Source organism: Colias philodice, chromosome 1 (genome assembly GCF_061535455.1).
Source record: "Colias philodice isolate Cphi_HAF_F1 chromosome 1, ilColPhil1 Martin Lab GWU primary, whole genome shotgun sequence".
NCBI classification, from domain to species: domain Eukaryota; kingdom Metazoa; phylum Arthropoda; class Insecta; order Lepidoptera; family Pieridae; genus Colias; species Colias philodice.
The window spans coordinates 5,432,635-5,454,942 of record NC_143086.1 but is presented as its reverse complement, the minus strand read 5'-3'; the positions used below and the strand labels follow the sequence as shown (position 1 = coordinate 5,454,942).

The 22,308-nt window shown below is 31.8% G+C and overlaps 1 protein-coding gene across 3 annotated transcripts in view; it reads left to right on the top strand.

Annotated features, from left to right (window-relative positions):
* Nucleotides 1-22,308, top strand: part of LOC149491119 (homeobox protein caupolican-like) — a 97,633-nt gene that overhangs the window by 40,438 nt on the left and 34,887 nt on the right. Inside the window, exon 1 of one of the 3 annotated variants that reach the window (XM_089704057.1) lies at nucleotides 5,585-5,838. The exons of the other annotated variants lie outside the window; for them this stretch is intronic. Coding sequence (XP_089560183.1) covers nucleotides 5,779-5,838 — 60 coding nt within the window. The 5' untranslated portion in view covers nucleotides 5,585-5,778. Of the gene's footprint in view, nucleotides 1-5,584; nucleotides 5,839-22,308 lie in introns of those variants that run through there. 3 annotated transcript variants of the gene reach the window in all.

The window sequence follows — 22,308 nt, the reverse complement described above, 5'->3', positions numbered from 1 at the left end:
ATTTCATGAAAAAACCGCGCGTTTAGTTGGCCATATCGTGAAACGATTTCTTATCATTGATCTGCTCAAGCCACATCATGATGTGGCCAAACTAAATTGGCCATTTCACGAAATGCGACCATTTCGTGAAATGGCCAGTAATATCATGAAATGAGCAAATTTACGATATGGCCACGACATAGACACAGGATAATGTTAACACTTGTTTTATAATTAGTTGAGCTAGCCGCCCACGGTACTGTTCGTGTAAAATTGTCATGTTAAATGATTGGTGAAAAATATCTCGAACAAATGTCATAGCACTTGCTGCGAAATTGGAGCGGTGATAAATGATCTTACTTGTGAAGCGGGTCTTTACTATTTATATAATTAATATTATGTGTCGTAATCATAATGTACATTGTACATGTTTATTTTAATGATGCCACGCAATTTTAATATAATTAGCTAAAAATCTGACTACATTCACAGCGTGTTAACATCAAAACCGCTTTGAAATTCAACGATTTGTTTGACTATGTATAAATCATTTTGCTCACGCAATTCTTATTGTATTTTTTCAGCGTCAAATCACATTATTTTAATGCTACATATAAATCAACAGACTTTCTTTAGTTCTCTAGATAAGAGCTATCTGATAATTTGAATTTCTATATTTTATAAAAATATTTTTGCATATTTACATTTTTATTTTTTAACTTCAAATACGTCCTAAGTTATACCTGGAAAACATGGAAGCATAACATATATTAATTTTGGCACCACCGCAATAAGGAATTGATGGTAAATATGGGTTTATATGCAAATTCCTCTGGACCGTGAATTTACAAGTAAACACATTTTATAGAAAACGCTTTGCAATAATTCAATTTCATTGCAACATCTGCAAATATCTTTATCAAGCTCAGCACTAAATAACCACTCGTAATGTCTTCCAAACGCCAAGTAGGCGTTTCACACAAAAACTACGAGTTGTCAACCGGCGTATTATTTAGTGCTTGTTTTTATTTAACTTCCTGTGGTGAGAGTGAGACGCATGGGCGCTCAGTTAAATTCCAAAAATGCGAAATTAGCTCAAATTGCTTCTTATTAACGATGACAGATGTCTTGGCGCCAGGCGCGCGGTGCTCACCAAGTAATTACCGACCCTATTCTATGAGCGCTAGGTTCATTTTACCGGTGTGCGATCTGGAAATCTCTTGCAGCGAGCGATCGGATGTGTTGATACTAGGGGCTATGGATATGCAATTAGTGACAAAGTTTTTTTATTGTTTTTCTTTGGAAGTAAGATGTAAAGATATGTTTAGTTAGCGTGGTCGACGGGACGCTTACGTTAATGTTGTGGTCACAGGACGCTTCATTACCGCTGCTTTTAGACGTGTCATACATTTCACTGCGCACCTGCTTATTATCGTATTCGATAGTTTTGTTGTTCGCCGATCGATATCGAGTTCAAGGTGATTATGAGCTAAGTTATAAAATTAATAGATGTTTGTAAACCATTACGATAGCAAGTGTTTTGATTTATCTGTTTCCAAAATATTGTATTTGTTTTTCATATATTAAAAACATTACGGATCATCTTCTTTTTAAAAACTTAACTGTTTAAATACATATTCTAATTAAGACCCTACATAAGTACCTAATAGGTCTTATATTTAACAAAACAATCAACAACCTAAAACCATCTCATAAAATAGTAAACTAAAACAAAAGTACATACAAGTCCATCCAAATATTTTTCAAGTATTATAATATATAAATTATTGTCCCTGCATTAACGTGTATGGAGCCACAGGGGCGAAGCCGCGGGAGGCCATTATAGAATACGCATATATTTTTTATACAATACGGGACTTAGTTCACTCGATAAACTCATTTTGACCTTTTTGGTCTAGAATGATTTGCGCTTATGTGAATGACTTTCTTTATATTTATTTGTACAAATAATAGAACTATATTATCTTCCATTTGATTTTTGTGATATAATAGGTAAATGTTAGGTAACGACGAACATTACAATGATATAAGTAATTAGTTATGTTTCTCTATAGGTTACTTAAACATATGCACATAATATCTTTTACCTATCTATGAAACATTTAAATGTTTACACTCAATCACAGCAAAAGCAGCAAGAAAAGCAAGACCAACCTACCTAACTTGTCAGCTAAAATACCATAAATAGATAATTTTTATTCAAATTAAGAAGAATCCGCCCACTACAACTTTATTAAACTATTTAAATTCTGAATAATTACACAGGTCTTCACGAAGCTATTATCATCAACCGTCATATTCGTTTAAACCAATGTGCCATAACCCTTCCAAAGGTTGGAAAAACAATAAATACTTAATTACCATATATCGAGTTGTCCAATAAGATTCCTAAGTGCACTATATTATTTTTTTATTAATACATGGCACAAATATCGCGTGAAGAACACCTTCGTGATAACATATGTTTTTTGAAGTTAATTTTCTACTTATTTTTTAAATAAACCTGTGGCAATGCTAGACATAGGTACGTTTAATGCATGCATTATGAATATTTTAATTAACCGCTACATCAAGTCGTGGCGTTATGGCTACACCTTTGGTTTGTTTTTTATTGAAAAAAATAATATACAGAGCAATTATATATTGTTATTATGTTTGCATACGATAGTATAAACAGAACTAATAAAAATTAAAAGCCTGTAAAGGTTTTCATGATTAAATGAATTCAACGCAAAGGAACGCAAATCTTGAATTTCAATTAATTTAGAAACTTAGGTAGGTATAGCTAACTATAATAAATAAGAAACTAATATCAATTACAATAAATATTTATCCTTAATCTATTATAAAGATAAAAGATAGGTAGATTAAAAAATTGGGTGTTCTATAAAGTAGGTAATATACCTACATGTAGATATACCTCTAACTTTTATAGTCGCGTTCAAAACTACCACGAGTTTTCCTTGAATAAAACCGAACACATGAAACTACATTTAAATAAACACATGTAATATCACTTTTATTAATCTTTAGGTACTTATATTGTAACACATGTAATAATTATAATAATTAATGTATTAAAGCAAATCATTTCCTTAACTGGGTAAAGTCATCAGATTATCAAAGAATAACACATTAAATGGACGAAAATATAGGTAAGATACGGTTATCGTTACATCTGTACATTAGCAATTCCACATTAACACATGTATCGATTGATCGATAAAGACAAACTTGATAAAAACAAGCTGATTTTGGCGAATAAATAATAAATACACTACATACCCATACTAATATTATAAATGCGAAAGTAACTCTGTCTGTCTGTCTGTTACTCAATCACGCCTAAACTACTGAACCAATTTGCATGAAATTTGGTATGGAGATATTTTGATACCCGAGAAAGGACATAGGCTACTTATAATTATTGCGAGATATGTACCACGGGCGAAGCCGGGGCGGACCGCTAGTAAACAATATTTTCGCCTAACAAATAATATTCAAAAAACGTCACCCGAAAATTAAGTTTCAAATTGGTTTCAAGTCATCTTTCCACGTGACTAAATAAAAAACAAAGAACCAATTTATTCGTTATAACTGGTGCCGTTCAAGTACCGATGTACGTAATTAAATGAAAAAATAAGTTCCTAAGCAATTATAAGTCAATTACGTATTCAACAGTTAGCCACAAACTAACGAGAGCTTTATCAATACAAAATCTCACATCCTTATTAACGATATACATATGCACATGTATTTTAACAGTGCTCGGTTTTAGTGTAACCTAATTTACCTCTAATTATAGTGCAACAGGGTACATTATAGCGTGCATAATTATGATGTATTGTTGCATACATTTGTAAATGTTGTATTCAGTGTTTATCACCTATTTTCAAGTGCTGTAATTAAATGCGTATTCAAAATACCACTTTGTAAAATACAAGTTGTTGTAAGGCTGCAATACTTCGCCGGGAGGCCTGCACGCGAAACTTTAGTAATGTTAAAATTACATATTATTTACTTTTGAAAAACGGTTTTCAAATGCAATGGAATTATTGCTATATTAATATGGAGAAAGTACATTTTTTTCTAGATCATTCCAACAAGCTTATTGTTTTAAAAGAATGCTGTTTAGTCTCGCTGTAAATTGCAAAAATCTCACTGATATTAAATGTTTATTATAATTTAAAATTTTGCATTTATGGTCTCGCGAAATAAACGATTTAATTTATTATGTGTAAATTTGACACAAAAGGTTGCATAAACATATTTATTATAGATATATATCGATATAATTTGTTGAATCCATCCATTACACATTTAAAATTTAATTTCCAATTTACAAAATAAAATAATGTTTTATTAATAGGTTTCTATTATACTCATAAAATAACCTATCTATTTGTAGAGAACTAAGTTATCACCAATGGATAGTTCATCCCGTATTTTATCTCAACACTTACTAAGTGTTTTAGTGCATTCATTACCTCTAAACACTTACCCACAAACACAAAATACAATGCAATAATCCGGACAACTTTAAAACACCCCAAAACCGTGGTACGTTCCTATATTGGCAATGCATTGCAAATAAGTTGAGTTGCGCAATAGGAGCTTTGGATTTTTAGTAAATGGTAGAGCGCCATCTACCTCATACAGCTGGAAACAGTTGAGCATTTCAGAAACAATTGAAAAGTGGTAAAATTTACTCAAACGTCCGTCGTACGGAAAATCTTTTTTAACGCGACTCTACGTTTCATAGTTTTATGTAGAGCTAGTAGACTGTAGAGATTTTGTGAACGTTGAGGTAAGTATGTGAATGTAGGTAATTTTTAATTAAGATTTATGATTCATTCTTAAATAAATTTTAATACGTGCTAAAATAATAATGTACCTATCTAATAGGTAGGTATATCAACATAGCTACATAACTATATCTTTATTACTTATGAAAATTGAATTAAATAACTGACTCTATCTTATCAATATTCAATTAATAAAAATATTAAAAAAATACTTTTTATGTTCAATATGTGCGAAAAACACAGTTCACAATTAGTTAAGACTAATCCGAAATTCAATTTATAACAATAAATATCTAAATCAACTTTCTTTTCAAAATGTAGAGCTCTTAAAGAATGAATTAAATTTGTTTATAATACCTACAGAATTTTCTTTTTAAGTGTTTCACTTGTTAAGACAATACGACGCATACATCTGACAAGGTGAAAAAACTTGTCCTGAGTCAAGTCATTTTTTTGCCACTACAGATTTGTTTGCTCGTCGAACACTCCACGACTGCGTCGCCGAAAACCCATAAACATCACTCTGACTATACCGCTTTTTTCTTTACCCCCCACCTCGCACGCAGGGAAGGCTGCGAAAGGCGGAGCTTGCGCATGGTGGGGATATATCAGCCAATCGGCGCGCGTATTTTCTGATGCCACTTTGAAAAGGATAGAAAACTGGTTCCGTGATTGGGCGATACGCGTTCGCTCCGCCTCGTGGGTGGGGCGTAAATAGTTTATTCCTACAGTGGAGGGGCGTTTACGGTCTGACGCGCGCCAGTCTGTGTTGAGAGCTAAACGTGTAAAGGTGTTCGTCGGTCGGACGAATGTGGTCCGTCATGCGAGTGCGAGATTCACCCTGACGCGCGGGGATGGCAGCGCGCAACCCGCCGCGCAAACAAACTGTGATAATATAAATTATTTACCGTATAGACATAGCATAACCGTCCGTGATAGACTTTGAGAGACAGTGTATTGTGAAGCCGCCCATATGATCGTCCCTATGGCAGCGTACGCTCAGTTTGGCTACTCATATCCGCCCGCCTCGCAGGTTTGTTATCTACCTTTAATTACCCCTAATTCTATCATGGAAACAACTATTCGTCGTTATTATAAGTAACTATCAGTAAATAGTCATATTATTAAAAATAAATATATACTGTTTACTTATTAAATCTTAAGGACACTCAACAAGTGTAAAACTTGCACAAAAGTAAGGTATAGAGCAAGCTTTATTTTAACTCTACATTGAAACAAGTAAGCTCTTGAGTTTTGTAACGCATGTAGGTTCTAATAGTTCATTTTTATATTGACAGCATGTGTTTAATTGTTTAATTGTGTATTTGATATCTTTTTTAGATGATGAATAAAATTAGTCAGTTAATTAAATATAATATTACAATTATTGGTTCAATAATGATATATAAAGCGTAGTAAGTATTTTGTGATAAATTCTACCGACGGACGCGTGGAGGCTATCATTAATAATTACCAACTTATAATTGATTAATATATGGATTTTACTCATTTCACATATTTTGACGATTTTAAACATTATTGTTATACCTACTGTAAATATTTTAGATACTAAATGGTTTTAACTATACCTACCTATCATATTATTTGAATCTATATTCTGCACTCTAAAACTCTACCGTTTATTATAGAGTTGTAGAGCAGTTTATTATAGTACCTATTCTTACAATAATATGTATTTATTTTTAATACCTAATTATTAATTAATATTATAACAAAAAGGAGTGATTAAAGAAAATAATGCTATTATTTATATTTAAAAATAGATGTCAAATGGTTATAAATAATAAATTTATGTTATAATAATATTAGTATTGAGGGCTTACAGTTTATACTAAATTTATTTATTTATTTTCATTATAATTTACATAGTGTTTACATACAATTACAATTTATTACAATAAATAATTTATATTCATGTAAAAGTATATAAATATAAAAAGGCTACTAAAACAATTTATACAAGCCAATGTTTCTCTAGCTAGGTTACTGGGCAACCTGTGTTTAGGAGAAACAGCTTGCCTCTAAAATAAATTCACAAAAAGCCTCTTAGCAAGTAATTAATTTAAATTAATATTAAAAATAATTAGCAATTAAAGTGTATTCTTGGAAAATTAACAGAACATGTTTTGTATAAGTATAATCCATACTAATATACTAATATATACTAATAATATTATAAATGCGAAAGTAACTCTGTCTGTCTGTCTGTTACTCAATCACGCCTAAACTACTGAACCAATTTGAATGAAATTTGGTATGGAGATATTTTGATACCCGAGAAAGGACATAGGCTACCTTTTATTGCGAAATATGTACCACGGGCGAAGCCGGGGCGGACTTCTAGTATAAAATAAGTCGTAAAATGTAGGTAATATAGAGAATTTTACTATAATCTTAATTAATAAGCAAAAGTAATTATATATATTATAATTCTTTAAAGAGTAGGTAAGTAGGTAAACCTAATTATATTTAGGTAGGTGCTCAATTAATGTGTAACAGTGATCTATTTTTAATATAATTAAGGTTATCAATAAGCATGTAGTTTTTTTAAAGGGTTTTATTATTCATATTTAATATAACTTATGTGAATTGTTTAAGACAAAAATAATAAATATACCTATATAACTATTATGCGAGAAATATATTACCTAAAACTAGAAATAAATCGAATAAAAAGTCAATTACTTACCTATTTCTATTGGAGATATTATAGACTCTAGTGATATGGTAGAGAAAAAAGAAAATAAATATAGAGACATGAAATTATTAAATAAATATTATTTTTAATTTTTATTGATTGATTTCTTTTAAAACAAATCTAATAACTTATTTATTATTGTGTTTTTATTCCCATCTTATAATATGAACTCTGGGTATAACAAAACAAAAAAAATATATTGAAAAATATCCAAACACATACCTAAGTAGATAAAATATAAAAATAAATTTATACGCAGAATACAGTAGGTATAAATAAAATTTACTCTAGCTACCTATCTTACATTAAACAAAAAAGTTTATTAGATTAAGTAAAAATTGATTGATAATTGAAAAAAAATATATAAATATATTTTTTTCAATTATCAATCAATTTTAATTATAATAATTATAATTATATTCATATATAAATATACAAATATATAAACTACTTGTAAATTGTGTATAGATACTAATATAATGATATTTATTTATTTAATTAATCACTTGTTAATTATTGTTAGCTGTTCGTTTGGAACATTGTATAATATTTTAAAAAAATCTCATTTGATTTGCTTTTCTTTATTCAAATCTAATTGGAAATACTTTTACATTGTATTAGGTATAGATACCTACTATATCTTCAAAAAAATAATTAAAAGCATGTATAAAATATTAGTATTTTCTTTTGATACATTGGTGTGCGTGAAAAATGTCCTGAAATATTTATTTATATAGGTGAATAGTGTCAAAAAAAGCTTAGTTATAGTACATTGTAGTTATAATATTAGATATAATGTTATCCCGTGACATTGCCCCCCCATTCTAATTTTAGCTTACTGTTTTGATTCTGTGGTTTTTGTAGTACCTAATAGATAACATTACGTTATTTAGCTTTACCTAAACATGAAATATGTATACGGAATTTTATATTCATTAAGTATACTATTTTGATATAGAATTAAACAGAGGAAAGATAGGGTTTTAACTTTTAACAGATTTAAAAAATTATACTTACGAGTAATATTCCAATAGGTATTGATAAAAATATGATGTTCAAAATATTTAAGGATGTCTTAGGTTATTTAATTTTTATGCATCTAATTAGTAATTAGGTACTTCAATATCGCTATACCTAACATTATGTAATTATTTTATAGATGTTCTTGCAGCTTCTTAATCTATATTGAAATTAAAAGTTAAAATTTGTATAAACTTTTCCTGCTCGTGGCAATTGTCACTTAATTTCAAAGGACTTTTTTTATTAACCATCATGTCTAAGTTTCTATGATAAAAACTAGTTTTTCATTATTATATGAAGGAAAGATTATTATTGGAGCTCTATAAGTAGGTATAGTAGGTACTTGAATAATTTTATAGAATTATAGGCTACAATTATTGTAACATTCATTTCATATAGGTAGGTATCTACATAAGTTAGTGTATGGAATTTCATATTTTTACCACTTATTAATTAATATGGTAATATAAATTATCAATGTGCTAAAACAAATAACAAAAAATTGAAATATTTATTTTCAATAAGTATTAAAAAATTATACTTATTTATACTTATTATTGCAAATAGGTATAATGTTTCCTTATAGAATTACGGAGCTCGTCACCCGAGATGCCGCGAACCGTACGATGTTTCTTCAATTTCCAAAACAGTATATTTCACAAAATGGCTGCGGGTACAAGTTCAATACAAACCACTCTATATATCGAATTACTTTATCAGTTATCTGACGTGGCATTTTATCAATAAGGACGCCATCTTGTCGGCTTTGCGCAAAGGGTGTTATTAGAGCACTTAATATGAAATTATCGATAATTATTATTTATCACATACATCCCTACGTTATATACATTTGTTCTAGGATATGCCTATTGACATTTGATATGGAATGATAATATAAGTGCAAGCTTTATGAGTTGTAGGTACGTACCTACCTATCTATCTACCATTACTTTAAATATATAGGTAAGTATTGTATAGGTATGTAATATGTATAAATATTAAATATGAACATGTTGTTATTTACTTTGTGTTTAAATTGTTGTTGTAAAAGAAAAATATGAGATATTCGATTATTAAGTATTACCTCCTACAATTTTGGAAAGAAGAAATTAAATCAAGTTACTGTAGAACTGTTCCTTCACTTTTTTAGTTTTTGTTTATTCTAAATAGGTATAACCTTTTTAAAATAGAAAAAAAAATATTTCGCACTGAGATCCTTCTGGGTCCAGGAGAAATTATTTTCGATATAAGAATTAATTAATTTCTTACGCGAGCGCAAATCGCTCTACCACGAAGAATTTACTATCCTGACCTTCTCATAGACTTTATAATTTATATGCTTGTCACGTAACTAAAAAAATGGTATTCCTGATTACCACATACATACTGTATACGTCTTTAATATTAATATCATATTCCACGCCTTGTGACGAACAAAAACCTGACCAACACGGTACACAGAGCGTATATGAACAATATTTCTTACTACATCTGAATTCCCTTGCAATATTACGATGTCTTGTACAGTGTACACAATGCTGTTCCCAGTACTGATTGGTGATTAAAATATTTTTAATACAATACATCGTTGGTCCATGTAGACTCGCGTAAGTTGTCAGAGAGTTATGAAGTGAACAACGCATCAAGTAAAAACTACCGAACGGATGCATTTTTTTCGATGTTTTCGATGTTAATTGAATAGTTTGCGCTTTGCGGTTATTATGTGTCTAGACAAAATGCTCTCTGTTAATCTGGATTGGTGTAAAAAGTAATTATTGTGTTTCATAGAAATAGGTAGCGGAGGAATGGAGCCGCTGTAGCATTGAAGATATTAAATAAAAGTTTTAGTATGGTTTTACTATATTGTGTAAGTATTCAGTAAGTATGTTACTTGTAGCTTGGAGTCGACCCTATGCCTATTGGTATGTTTTATTGTTAGTAAGTTATATACCTAGGTATACAGGGTGTCCCACTATTGGTATACTAAGCGCGAAGGAACTTGTAGTTTCGCATACACTGATCACGTAAAAAATACTTTTAAAAAAATTACGTCCAAAATTTTTTGCTAAATTTTTCGTGAAAATCCATGTTTTCTTCTCTAGCTTCGCGTAGCCGGCATATACCGCTTCTCTAATATGAGCATTTTATCTATGAAAACATAATCTTAAACGATAGCTCACGTGCTGGTGGCAAAGTTGGGCGGCTCGCTTGTTATGGGTGTACACATAGAGTTTTAAGAATTCATCTATTTGAAAAAAAAATGCGTCTGGAATTTTTTAATTATTTTTTACGTACTCAGCGTATGAAAAACTATAACCTCCTTTGAGCTTAGTATACCAACAGTGGGACACCCTGTATAATTTTCATAGAGAAGTGCCGTTTCAATTGAGATTAAATTAATAACACAATTGAAAGTTTCATTGACTTCTAAACAATCATTAGAAGGAAATTACTCTAAAAATTCTCATTAGTTGATAATAAGTAGAAAGAAAGTAAGAAACTAATCAAATCTACTAACTAATAAAAAGTACTTACAGTAAATTTTATACCTAATTAAATAATTCTTATCATCAATATACCTAGCACATGAACAAAGAAAAACAACTTGGTAACATAGCAAATAGAAAACCAATATCCGCTACAAAGCCGAAAGCTAACAACAATTTCACAATACGTTTCATATGAGTATAAACAAGGTAATACCAGTAACAATTTTCCGTCTAATTGAACGATTTAAATTGAGCATTCAATTTGACTCGGCGCAGTTAATAGCGATTATACGATTCAGAAGTAAACGCAAACAAACCCGTAGGATTGGACTAGCATTCCTGGAACCAATGACGCATTAAATTTCACACGCCTCCAATTGCTTGTTACGTTTTGATAAGTTTTTACTGCGTTAACTACGGGTTGAATCGAGTTCATGTTATGTAACAAAACAGCATTACCTGTACCTATGTTAAGTATAGTTATAGTTGGACCTAATCCTACCCTTTTAATCCGTATACGGTATGGAAATAGCCCTAAGCAATTATTTAATCTATTTACAGTATAGAGTAGGACTTGTAAAGGTGATTACTGATTATAGAGTTAAAAAAAACTACTCAATTTTAGTCATAAAAATTATCGATACATCTTGACTTAAAAAATATATCGATGAAGACATCTTGACTCAAAAAATATGAGAACTAATTTTTAAGGGATGCTGTTGAAGGACTAATTATGATCGATCGTTGATCATTTTACGACATACATAACAATATAAGGTTGATATTTTTAAACAAAACTAAATTAGTTGAGAGCCAATAAAAAAGTATATTACGCTGGTATCATCATATTAAATATACGTGTTACGAACGATAAATAAAATATTTTGCGTCCATAAATGCCGGGTACCTTTAGTGCATCAGACGTCCTTATTAGGTTTCTATTTTTAACATATCTCGATGTTTTTAACAAAAAATATGTCCATTTACTTTGAGTGACGGAATCCGACTGAAATATTAAGGGTAAAACACCTCGTCGCTACTTTTTATTTTAAAGTAAACATGTATTGAATTATTTATACATAATACCGTATCTTCTTAGCTGTATGAAAAATGTATTACTTGATATATCGTACACTTAAATGGCACATCGGTAGGTATATTATAAATACCTACGTAGGTATATGAAAGCGAAAAGCCATTGTTGCGCATTGTCTCTTCGAATAACAAAATTAACAGTTAGCTTTATTTACAAAACAAAATACTACGCTGAATAAATTTAATACAAAAGGTGAAAATTTGGGTTAATTACTCTTTATTATAATAAAAAAGTTTCAACAATACTACTCTCATCTTTCGCATAGTTTTTGATCATTGCAGATGTGTTGAAACGAATTAAATTTTCATATAATACGCTGTCATTTAAAAGGAACGTTTTAATGTCCTTATGGACTTAATTTAAGCATGTATTTTTATTATTTCACTAACAAGGTAATAGTGCACAGGTGTGGTAATATTATTATAATTTTATACTCGACGATCACGCTACGACATCACAAAACAACGTAGATACGTAAGGACGACATTAAAGGGGATTTTGCAAACGCACTCTGCGTAAAGTGAGTCCATTTATTTGGAAATCCGGTGGGAGGTCACAAAAGTCCACAATAAAAGCCGGGTCCGGTAGCACAGTTTAATTGAGTCCTCCGACCTCATAATCCGGCATTCCCGCCCCTCCCGCTAAATGTTATTTATAAACCAAACTCGAAACACCCGCCGGCCAGTAGGTACCTTACCAACAAATAAATTTTAGCCTATTTCATTCCACGGGTCGGCCGCCTGTTACACCGTTCAACTTACCCACTTTTTAATCAGCTAAAAGTTATTGACTTGAACATGTTTTCTGTAGTAATAGTAATTACTTACATGCTTTTCTTTAACAATTTGCACGGGTATGTGATTAATTATTGTAACTAACTTACGTGAACTAGCAATTAATGTGTGGATTGATTATTTTCTTGATCACTTCTTTTTTTGCTGATAGGTACATTGTATTCTTTTGTAGCTCTTATTATTTTGTGTAAATAATATTTATCTGAGTTTCAAGTCTTCAACAAAACCCACTTCCTATTGAGTAGATATTACTTATTAATTATTATTATATTACCTAAGCCGCAAAATATCACAACAACAGTTTTCTATTCATACATTATTGTTTAAACATATTAAACTCACCACACCCTTGTAAATGTTCTATTTAAAGTTTAAAAGTCAACTACCATTTTGGTATAATTTCAATTGCTAATTTAAATCATTATTAAATTCACGCGTTACGTGCTACCTTTAATGTCTTTTTTATTCGTTTACGTCACTAATTATTCATAGTGCGTTTATAAGCTTGTTAGCGCAGTTGTCGATTATAATTTAAGATGGAACATGGTTCTCAAATTGCTGTGTTTCGCCTGATTGCGTTTCGTTTAGATTGTGTTCGTCGCGATCGATTACTCGACGCTTTTCCATTTTACTTGTTCGATATGAATGACGTACACGATTATTCGCAGATACAGATTCGAGTAAGTCGACTTTTTCGTTTTTATACGTTACATTTTTTCAACTATTTTTTTTTGCATTTTAAAACAAGTTTCACGAATTTGTTAAAGCTGTCAAATTGAATATTTATTCTAATTAAATTATAGCAATTAATATTTAACTCGGAGACATAAAGCATTGATCTTCGACCTCTGTCAACTTCGAATTGAGTGGGCGACACACGTCAAACAAACAAGTTGAGTGGTTCGCACGTCGGAGGATCCATAAATGAAGTATTGAGTATTAACTATTGGGAATTTGGCAATTAGTATTATCGATGCAATACGCCTACCGATAATTGAATGGAATCGCGTTAAATAACCATTAATTGGTGTTTCGGGCGCGATTGATATTTATCAGCGCGCGATGGCACCCGGGGCGACAGGCGCGTTGCATGCATTGCTAATGTTGTTTGTCGCGTGTCGGTGTGATGGCGGTCGTGTCGCGCGTCATTCACGCACTATAGTCGTGACCATAATGTATCACGGATTCGTTCTGACCTTTTCGGTGTGAGATGTATAATGCATGCAATTAGATTGTCGAATTGTTGCAGAAACAGTAGCAGCACTGCTTGTCAAGGTACAGACGGTTCTGTGGTTCAGCCATACATGTCATTGGTTTCTAAACATAGCCTGAAAAGCATTTAATGATTGAACTATTGATAGAATAAAAAAAAAATGATTTGAATAATCATACTTTGACTTTTCATCTTGATCGAGAATTAAACACATATTATATTCATTAATATTTTCAACAATACAAACGTTAAGAATGAACACATCTCTTTATTTCATTTAAATTCATCCCATATTTTACAATAATACCGACCCTTTAAGAATCACGCCAAGTTTCCAAAGGCGGTATGCCAAGCAATCTGAAACGCCTCAAGGAATATTAAGGCCTCAATTTTTGAACTAATTGACATTACAAAGCTAGAAAATACGTTATAAAAAAAAAATAACAATAAAATTTTTAGTACATTAGACAACTGGTGTAACATCTATTTTTAAGTAATCCATACTTACTAATATTATAAATGCGAAAGTAACTCTGTCTGTCTGTTACTCAATCACGCCTTAACTACTGAACCAATTTGCATGAAATTTGGTATAGAGATATTTTGATACCCGAGAAAGGACATAGGATAGGTTTTATCCCGGAAATGCTACGGGAACGGGTTTTTCTTTGAAAACGCGTGCGAAGCCGCGGGCGGAAAGCTAGTGGTGTATAAAAATATTCATCTAATAATAATCAACGGTGGTACCTGATAGATATGAAAAACTGATTCTTTCATGGTTGAAAAATTTTAGTACCTATGTATTAAAACAAATAGAACAAATGTTTAGGGTGACAAATCAACATCGAGCTATGCTGCGCTGTACTGCGTTGTGCTGTGCTGTGTTTCTTAAGCTACGTTTTTTTAACAATTAAACGATGCTGCGCTGTACTGCGCTGTGATGTGCTGTGTTTCTTAAGCTACGTTTTTTAACCTTCCTATACTCGCGCGTTGGTCTGTGAGACCGACGAAACACATTTTCGTAATTATTTTTATGCAGGTAAATCCTGTGAAGTCGAGTTCCTTGCTAGTTTCCGGATTTGGGGCTAACTTCATTTTAGTGCACGTCGCGCGCGTGGTCGGCAGAAGTTCACGTGTCATAGCATTTGGCGCCAATCGGTCCATGAGACCGACGCGAGTATAGGTGCAACTTTTTGTGTAAGTATTAATATTATATATTTTGTACATTTATATATTTTTACAGACTTTGAATTATTTATGAAGTATGTATAGTAAAATATATGTATGAATGTTGCTCTAAATTATATTTTGGCCAATTTTTTAGGCCATACTTCATGTCAAAATGAACGATGATCAAATCAGATTGTTGCTGGAAGAATCAAGTTCTGGTTCTACTATGAAGACGAAAATGACAGTGAGGTGGAAGACAACGTGGAGGTACAAGAAGAGACATACGAAACCCAGCAAGACGATGACAATGAAGAGATATCTGAGGAAAAACAATGAAGTTCCAGTGATTTTTACTTGGGAAAAGATGGACAGACAAGGCTCAAAACTAAGCCAAACATAGATAAATATTATGTGCTTTGATATGTTTATTATTATTATTTAGAAGTTTATTTTGTTTTGAAAAAGAAGTTCTGTTTTTAATTTAGTTTTCCCTAGTACTTAAGAAAAACATCTCAAATTCGAGGACTGATTTGTGATAGACTATAAGTCAATAAAATAATTAATAAACTAAGTATGATCAATACTATTTTGTTTCAGTACATCCTAAACAATCTAGCTCAGTATAAAGTAATCAGCAGCTCGTGTAGTCGTTTATCTCGTCAAATATGACCCTATTTTCAAAAAACGTAAACATTACGACATAGTTGAATCCGATGAAGATGAAAGTGAAGAAGAAGCGGATATGGATATTTTATGTGTTATTTTGTCGGTAAAAGAGTCTAGTCACGGTAGCTTGTTACCTCACACCATACGTGAAAAAAAGGAAAATTTTAATGAATTTAATGCAGCGATGGAGGGGCACGCAGCGTGCTCCAAACCTAGCATAGCTCGACACAGCGCAGCATGGCAGAGCTCCATAAAAACATAGCACAGTTCGGCACAGCGCGGCTCAGCACGGCGGGTAACGCGCCTCGCTCGAGACTGCTGCGTTTTTAAACAGAGCGTAGCCTCACACAGCGCAGCACAGCATGGTTTGTTTGTATCCTCATTAAAATATTAGACGAGCGAGTTGACCAAACACAGCACAGCGCAGTACAGCGCAGCATAGCTCGATGTTGATTTGTCACCCTTACGATCATTTTATGTAAAGAAGAAATAATTGTAGGATATTTCCTACAATTTCTTCTCAATTAATAAATACGGTAAGATTAGATATCATGATAGCGTGTTATCATGAGAATATAATATTCTATACAATCAAATGTATGACAACAATTTATTTAAAAAATAATATTATTTTTACAAAGAATACAGCTTGTGTTACAAAGTATGTTATATATTCACTAGTAACGCCGTTAGTACACCTACGCATTCGCGTGCGGCAGCGAATCTCTGCGAAACTACTGCGTAGCGAAATATCTGCGGAACGTTAGTAGTTAGTACACAGCAATGTTTTCGCAACTTTTTCGCAATGCGTCTGTGTAATGGCCATTTCGCAGTTCCTTGCGAAACAATACTGACAAGGACGCAACTATTTCATCTATCTATGTGCTAGAGTGAGACATATTATCATATGCAAAATCCTGCCACACTACTGACAGATTTTTCGTTGTTTCGCTGCCGCACGCGAATGCGTCGGTGTACTAACGGCGTAAAAGCCAAATATGTATTGAAAAACAAAAACGACATCTCATCTTCATATCACATTACAATAAGTATTCATAATTGACATGAAAGGCCATAATCGTATGTCTTCTTATGTCGTTAGCGGCTACTGTAGATCGCTGCTTACCAAAATTACTTGGCTTTTACCTCGAGGGCACCCGATATCCATCTTGAATGCAATCGTGACGTACTAATTCCATCGTATGAGCCCACGATAGTCTACGTAAGAATTTAATTACTTAATTTTTATTTTATCACTCTCTTGATAAGTTTATGATTTGTAAACACCGGATTGTAAACAACACATTTTTGCAACAATCTTGCACGTAATTTCAACGACTATGGATAACTAACGCGAATTTCAATTTTTTACCATCACTCGTTTCCAAGTAGACATTCACAATTAAAAATTATTTAATATTCATGAACATTTTAATAAATTCCCCATTGTGTAGGTGTGCCTCGAAGAAATGAACATGAACTTTTTTGGCGCTTACAACAATCGTACGAACATGTTTCATTCATCTACCTTGCCACAAATCGTACTCCGATGCATTATAATTTTCCGACGAAAGTAGTAATTGTTAGGCGTCATTTTGTGGGTAGTCGGTGCACGCATGGAACCCTGCTCTAAACCAAACTCCCGTTCGTCAAGCGGCGCACAATAAAAAAGTGAGTTGATACAGACCAATCATTATAATGATTGGTTATCGATTTGAATAGCGTGTTTAAAAGGACCCACGTTTAGAGCGTACGATTACGCAGTTGCCGACGGCTATTCCTAATCTACGGCAACTCACGATATTTTATCTTACTCTTATAATTTTCGGAAATTCATATAATAACGTTTGATAACAATCTAATTATTATAACGTCCTATTTAACATATCCCGTTTGTCGACAAACCGGGACAAAATTGTAGTGGAGGGAATGCGTTCGCTAATATAATGGGTATTATAGTTATAATTACGAGCGTCTCTATACCTTTTAGCTCTGCTTTCAAAGTTTAGTGTTCGACGTTTTTTATAGTGTAAAATGGTGCATATAACACAGGAGGTAGTCTGTAATTCAATTAAAATAATCTGAAACAGTTGTTTTTTAATCCAGTTGGTTAATTAAGCTTCGTGAATTCGTGGTTTGCATTTATATTCCAATTAAAGTACGTAATATTTAATGTAGTTTGCACAATACAATTTTTGTTTGAGTATAAAATTGTTATTCATGGTGTTATTGGTTGGTTTTATTGTTGTATTTTTTGCGTTTGAATTTTATTTCATCCACAACGTGTAATAACTCTATAGCCTTAGGTATTCAATAATGTTCATAATTAAGTTATAATACTTACTATACCATTTTTAAATGTTTTGACCGTGACATTCAAGATTTCGAATTAGGTATTTAGATGAATTTTACATGGATCATAACATCATAAACAAAAGTTATCTTATTTTTTGAGATTTGAGACACAATGCATTTTTTTATAAAACATCCTAACATCAGCATGCGAAACATTAGAGAAGGGTACCATTAAAAATGCAAGGCAAGCAAAACTACAGTGAAAATTGCTTGATATTTTATTTAGAAGCGATGGTCAGCCTTCAGTCGAGGCAGTGGACGGGCGGATCTCATCAAATATTGACGGATCGAAGGCCTCCGCCTGGCCATTGGTTGCCTACGTCACAGCCTACGTCACTAGGCGCATTTGTAATGTACCCACACCACGCCCAGACGCAATTACCAAGTTTTGATACTGAGCTATTTGACTAGACGAATTGATGTGCTCGTAATTACTAGCCAGAGTAGAGTTCATTATTTAATAGACCCCGCTCTAACAAATTATGTATTGTGTGGAGCTCTACACCATTTTGAATAAATGGTTTTTTTCCGTTGTCCAGGTTATTAATAGTCCTTAATTTGTAATCGCAGATCGAAAAACACGTAAATGCTAAAAATCAATGTTTTTTTGAAAAATCAACCTATAAATGTGTTTTTAAATCGATATCGTTTCCATAATATGTTTATATTATACATACCTATCTACTAGAATAAATAGATTTCTTAGATTTCCTAATTCAATGCTTATTCGATTCTGTTTTTACAACGCTATTTATACTGGTTTTTTAAATAGATTTAATACAAAATGTTCGATTTATATGGTAAAAATCGTTTCAAAAATGCTAATACGTTATTTATAAAGCAAATTTAAACTGCTATTCAAATATAAAATATGTTGTTTAAATGTATATCTATGTATCTACGTATACATATAATACATATGCATATTACGAGAAAAATGCTAGAAAAATACAAACGTTCATGATATTTTTCCTGCTATACTTATTATTGCACTTACTTCTATTCACAAATAATGAATATATTACCTAACATTATTGTAACAGAGTTTAAATTTCAATAGCATTCGTAATTTAATCAATCAACTCATTCGTATTTGCATTCCACGAACCTTTGTCGCGGGTTTGACACGAGTTATAGCTCCTAGCACCTTCGCGAATGCACCTGAGTTATCTATAACATTTACAAAACAGTATCTAACGGGCCCTCTTTACAATGGGCAGCGTTGGCCCAACAAATGATCGTCGATGTTGGCTGCCAATACGGCGTTTATGAACATCAAAAATGAGGGCCGCTTGATATTTAGGCCCTCTACACTATCATGATTGCCTCTTCTCGCCCAACGCTGCCCATTGTGAAGAGAGCCCATAATGTAATCCTTCATACAATGTAAAATATAAAAGTCCTGAAATATATTTGGTGCTCTATCACAGAAAAATCTGATTTGATTAATGTTTATATTTGTACCTAGAGAAATTACAACCCGGAACTACATAGGCTGTTTTGAGTACTAAACAAGCAAAGCCACAGTGTTATACAATAATGCCAAAGCATATCAAATTGCTGATCACAACATACTATCGAATAGGCCACAGTGTGATAACCTATACCACAGATTTGTAAATAGTAACCTATACTACTATACTACTAAAACACGATAATGCCACAGAATACTATGTACTAATATGGTAATGCTACAAAATTTACGCGTCAACAAAGCCTCAATATTTCGAGGAAAGTTTTCATCAACTATTTCTTTGACTGCAGTATAAACAGACTTAGCTATCGATAGCCGGTTCTTCCATAGATACCTACTGCTTTCTGAATTGGTGGTAAATGTTTAAATGTTATGACCTATTGACGATTCAAAAGTGCTTTTATATGAAGTCTAATTGAATAAATAAGTGTTTGAGTTTGATACACCTTTTCAAAGGTATGTACTAACGAACCGATAACTAACCATGCTTACCCAAGTACACATGTAGGTACATTTTTATTATTACCCATCTACTAAAATTGTACTTTTTATAAATAACTACATGTAACATTAAAAGTTGCAATAAAACCAATCAACATATCATTAATATTTAATACTAATGAGCTGTTAATAAAATAACACCTTCAAATGTGATAAATTATTCGAATTTTTATCTGATCGCGAACCTGGTGACTGATGGCTGTAACATATCCTGTATTGTGCCCATACGAGTTTGTTTGTCCATAAATTTATATATAACGTGTGAAACAAAGGTTAATGTCACGTGATCAATTATGTAAATTTTTTGATAATCTCAGTTTGGCTCTACATAATAATATAGAACAATGACGTTGCTGATTTTTTCGATAGCTTGAAAGGTAGATTATAAAATCATATTCGTAACTTAGAGGAAAATTCGTATTTTAACATCTGAAGTGTCATTCATGCATAAATATTCTAGAAGTTTGAAGACCGATTTATTAAAACAAAAGACGGGTTGCACTCCGGAAGTGCCGGCAGAAGTGAAAACATGATTATTAACATAGATTATTAACGTTCATCATGTTTGATATTTTGGAATGGTATCCGTCTTACGCATGGAATATAAGGTCTAAAAAAAGATATAAAAAATCCGTCTTACGCTTTTTCGATCAGGCCACGTGTCCTGACGCGAGTTTATGATTTTATACCCAACGCCGCTAAAGAAGTTTTCACTTCAAAAAGGAAACTTATGACTGTGTCATCAGTTTAATCGTTTTCCATAATCACTACATAGTATAAAACAAAGTCGCTTTTTCTGTCCCTATGTCTCTATGTATGCTTAAATCTTTGAAAGTACGCAACGGATTTTGATGCGGTTTTTTGCAATAGATAGTGATTCAAGAGGAAGGTTTTAGTATATAATTTATTAGGTTTTAGACAAAGCGGGCGAAGCCGGGGGCGGTAAGCTAGTTATGTTTTAAACATCAAAATATACAAATATAATAAACGTATAATTAAAAAAATAACATTATTCGGGCACCTACTTAATTAAAATTAAAAAAATAATAATATAACACTAAAAGCGTGTTAATAAACTAGCTGACCCGTGCCTACTTCGACCAAATAATAATTATTAATTCAATTAAGTATAAAATAAACTATTTAATAACTTATTTATGTTTTTAGCATATTTAAAGAATTTTACATATTTAATACAAAACTTCCATTTGTGTCAAATAAAAAAAATAAAAAATAATCCTTATGACGTGCAAGATAACAGGAATAATCGCTAATTGTATCATAAAAATATACATGTCATAGTATATATCTACCCATGTATCTAAAATATCAATAAATGTTTCACTATCAGTTGCATTAGCACTTTTAAAGTATAAATTAATAAAAAATTACAAGACATGGGAAGTCTATTATAGATCGTTTTATAAGATAACTCGATAACATCACATGTGTCCTTGCTAGAACTAGATTTAAAGTTTATCTTACAACATCTCTGACATTTTCTAATCGCCCAATTATTTTTCCTAGATTATGTTTATTTTAAAATGACACTCGTTTTTTAATCGTTTTTAAGATTTCTATTGTGGTTCCGTACATTTTTGGTTTTTGTTTTTTTTTATAAGTCATGTAATATTAATACTCATTCAAAATTCATGTTTAACGAAGCAGGGGTAGATAGATACTAGAAAAAATATTTGTAATTATGAAAAGGTTTTATGCATCATATATTTTTTGCGTATTATACAAAAATAACTCTTAACCATACATCTATAACAACTCTTTACATTAGCCATTTCTAAAACAAAAATAAACGTTAACAGAAACAGTATAAGTAGCCAGCACACAAAGCTTCAAAGCAACTTAATAACAAATAAATCCATTCCGATTATCACACGTACCCTACATATTGTTTCCCACCCCATAATATCCCATATACGCCCATAAAACATTAATTCGCTCCCCTCTCTTTACTGAACACTTTCCTTTTGACAGATTCAACTGAATAA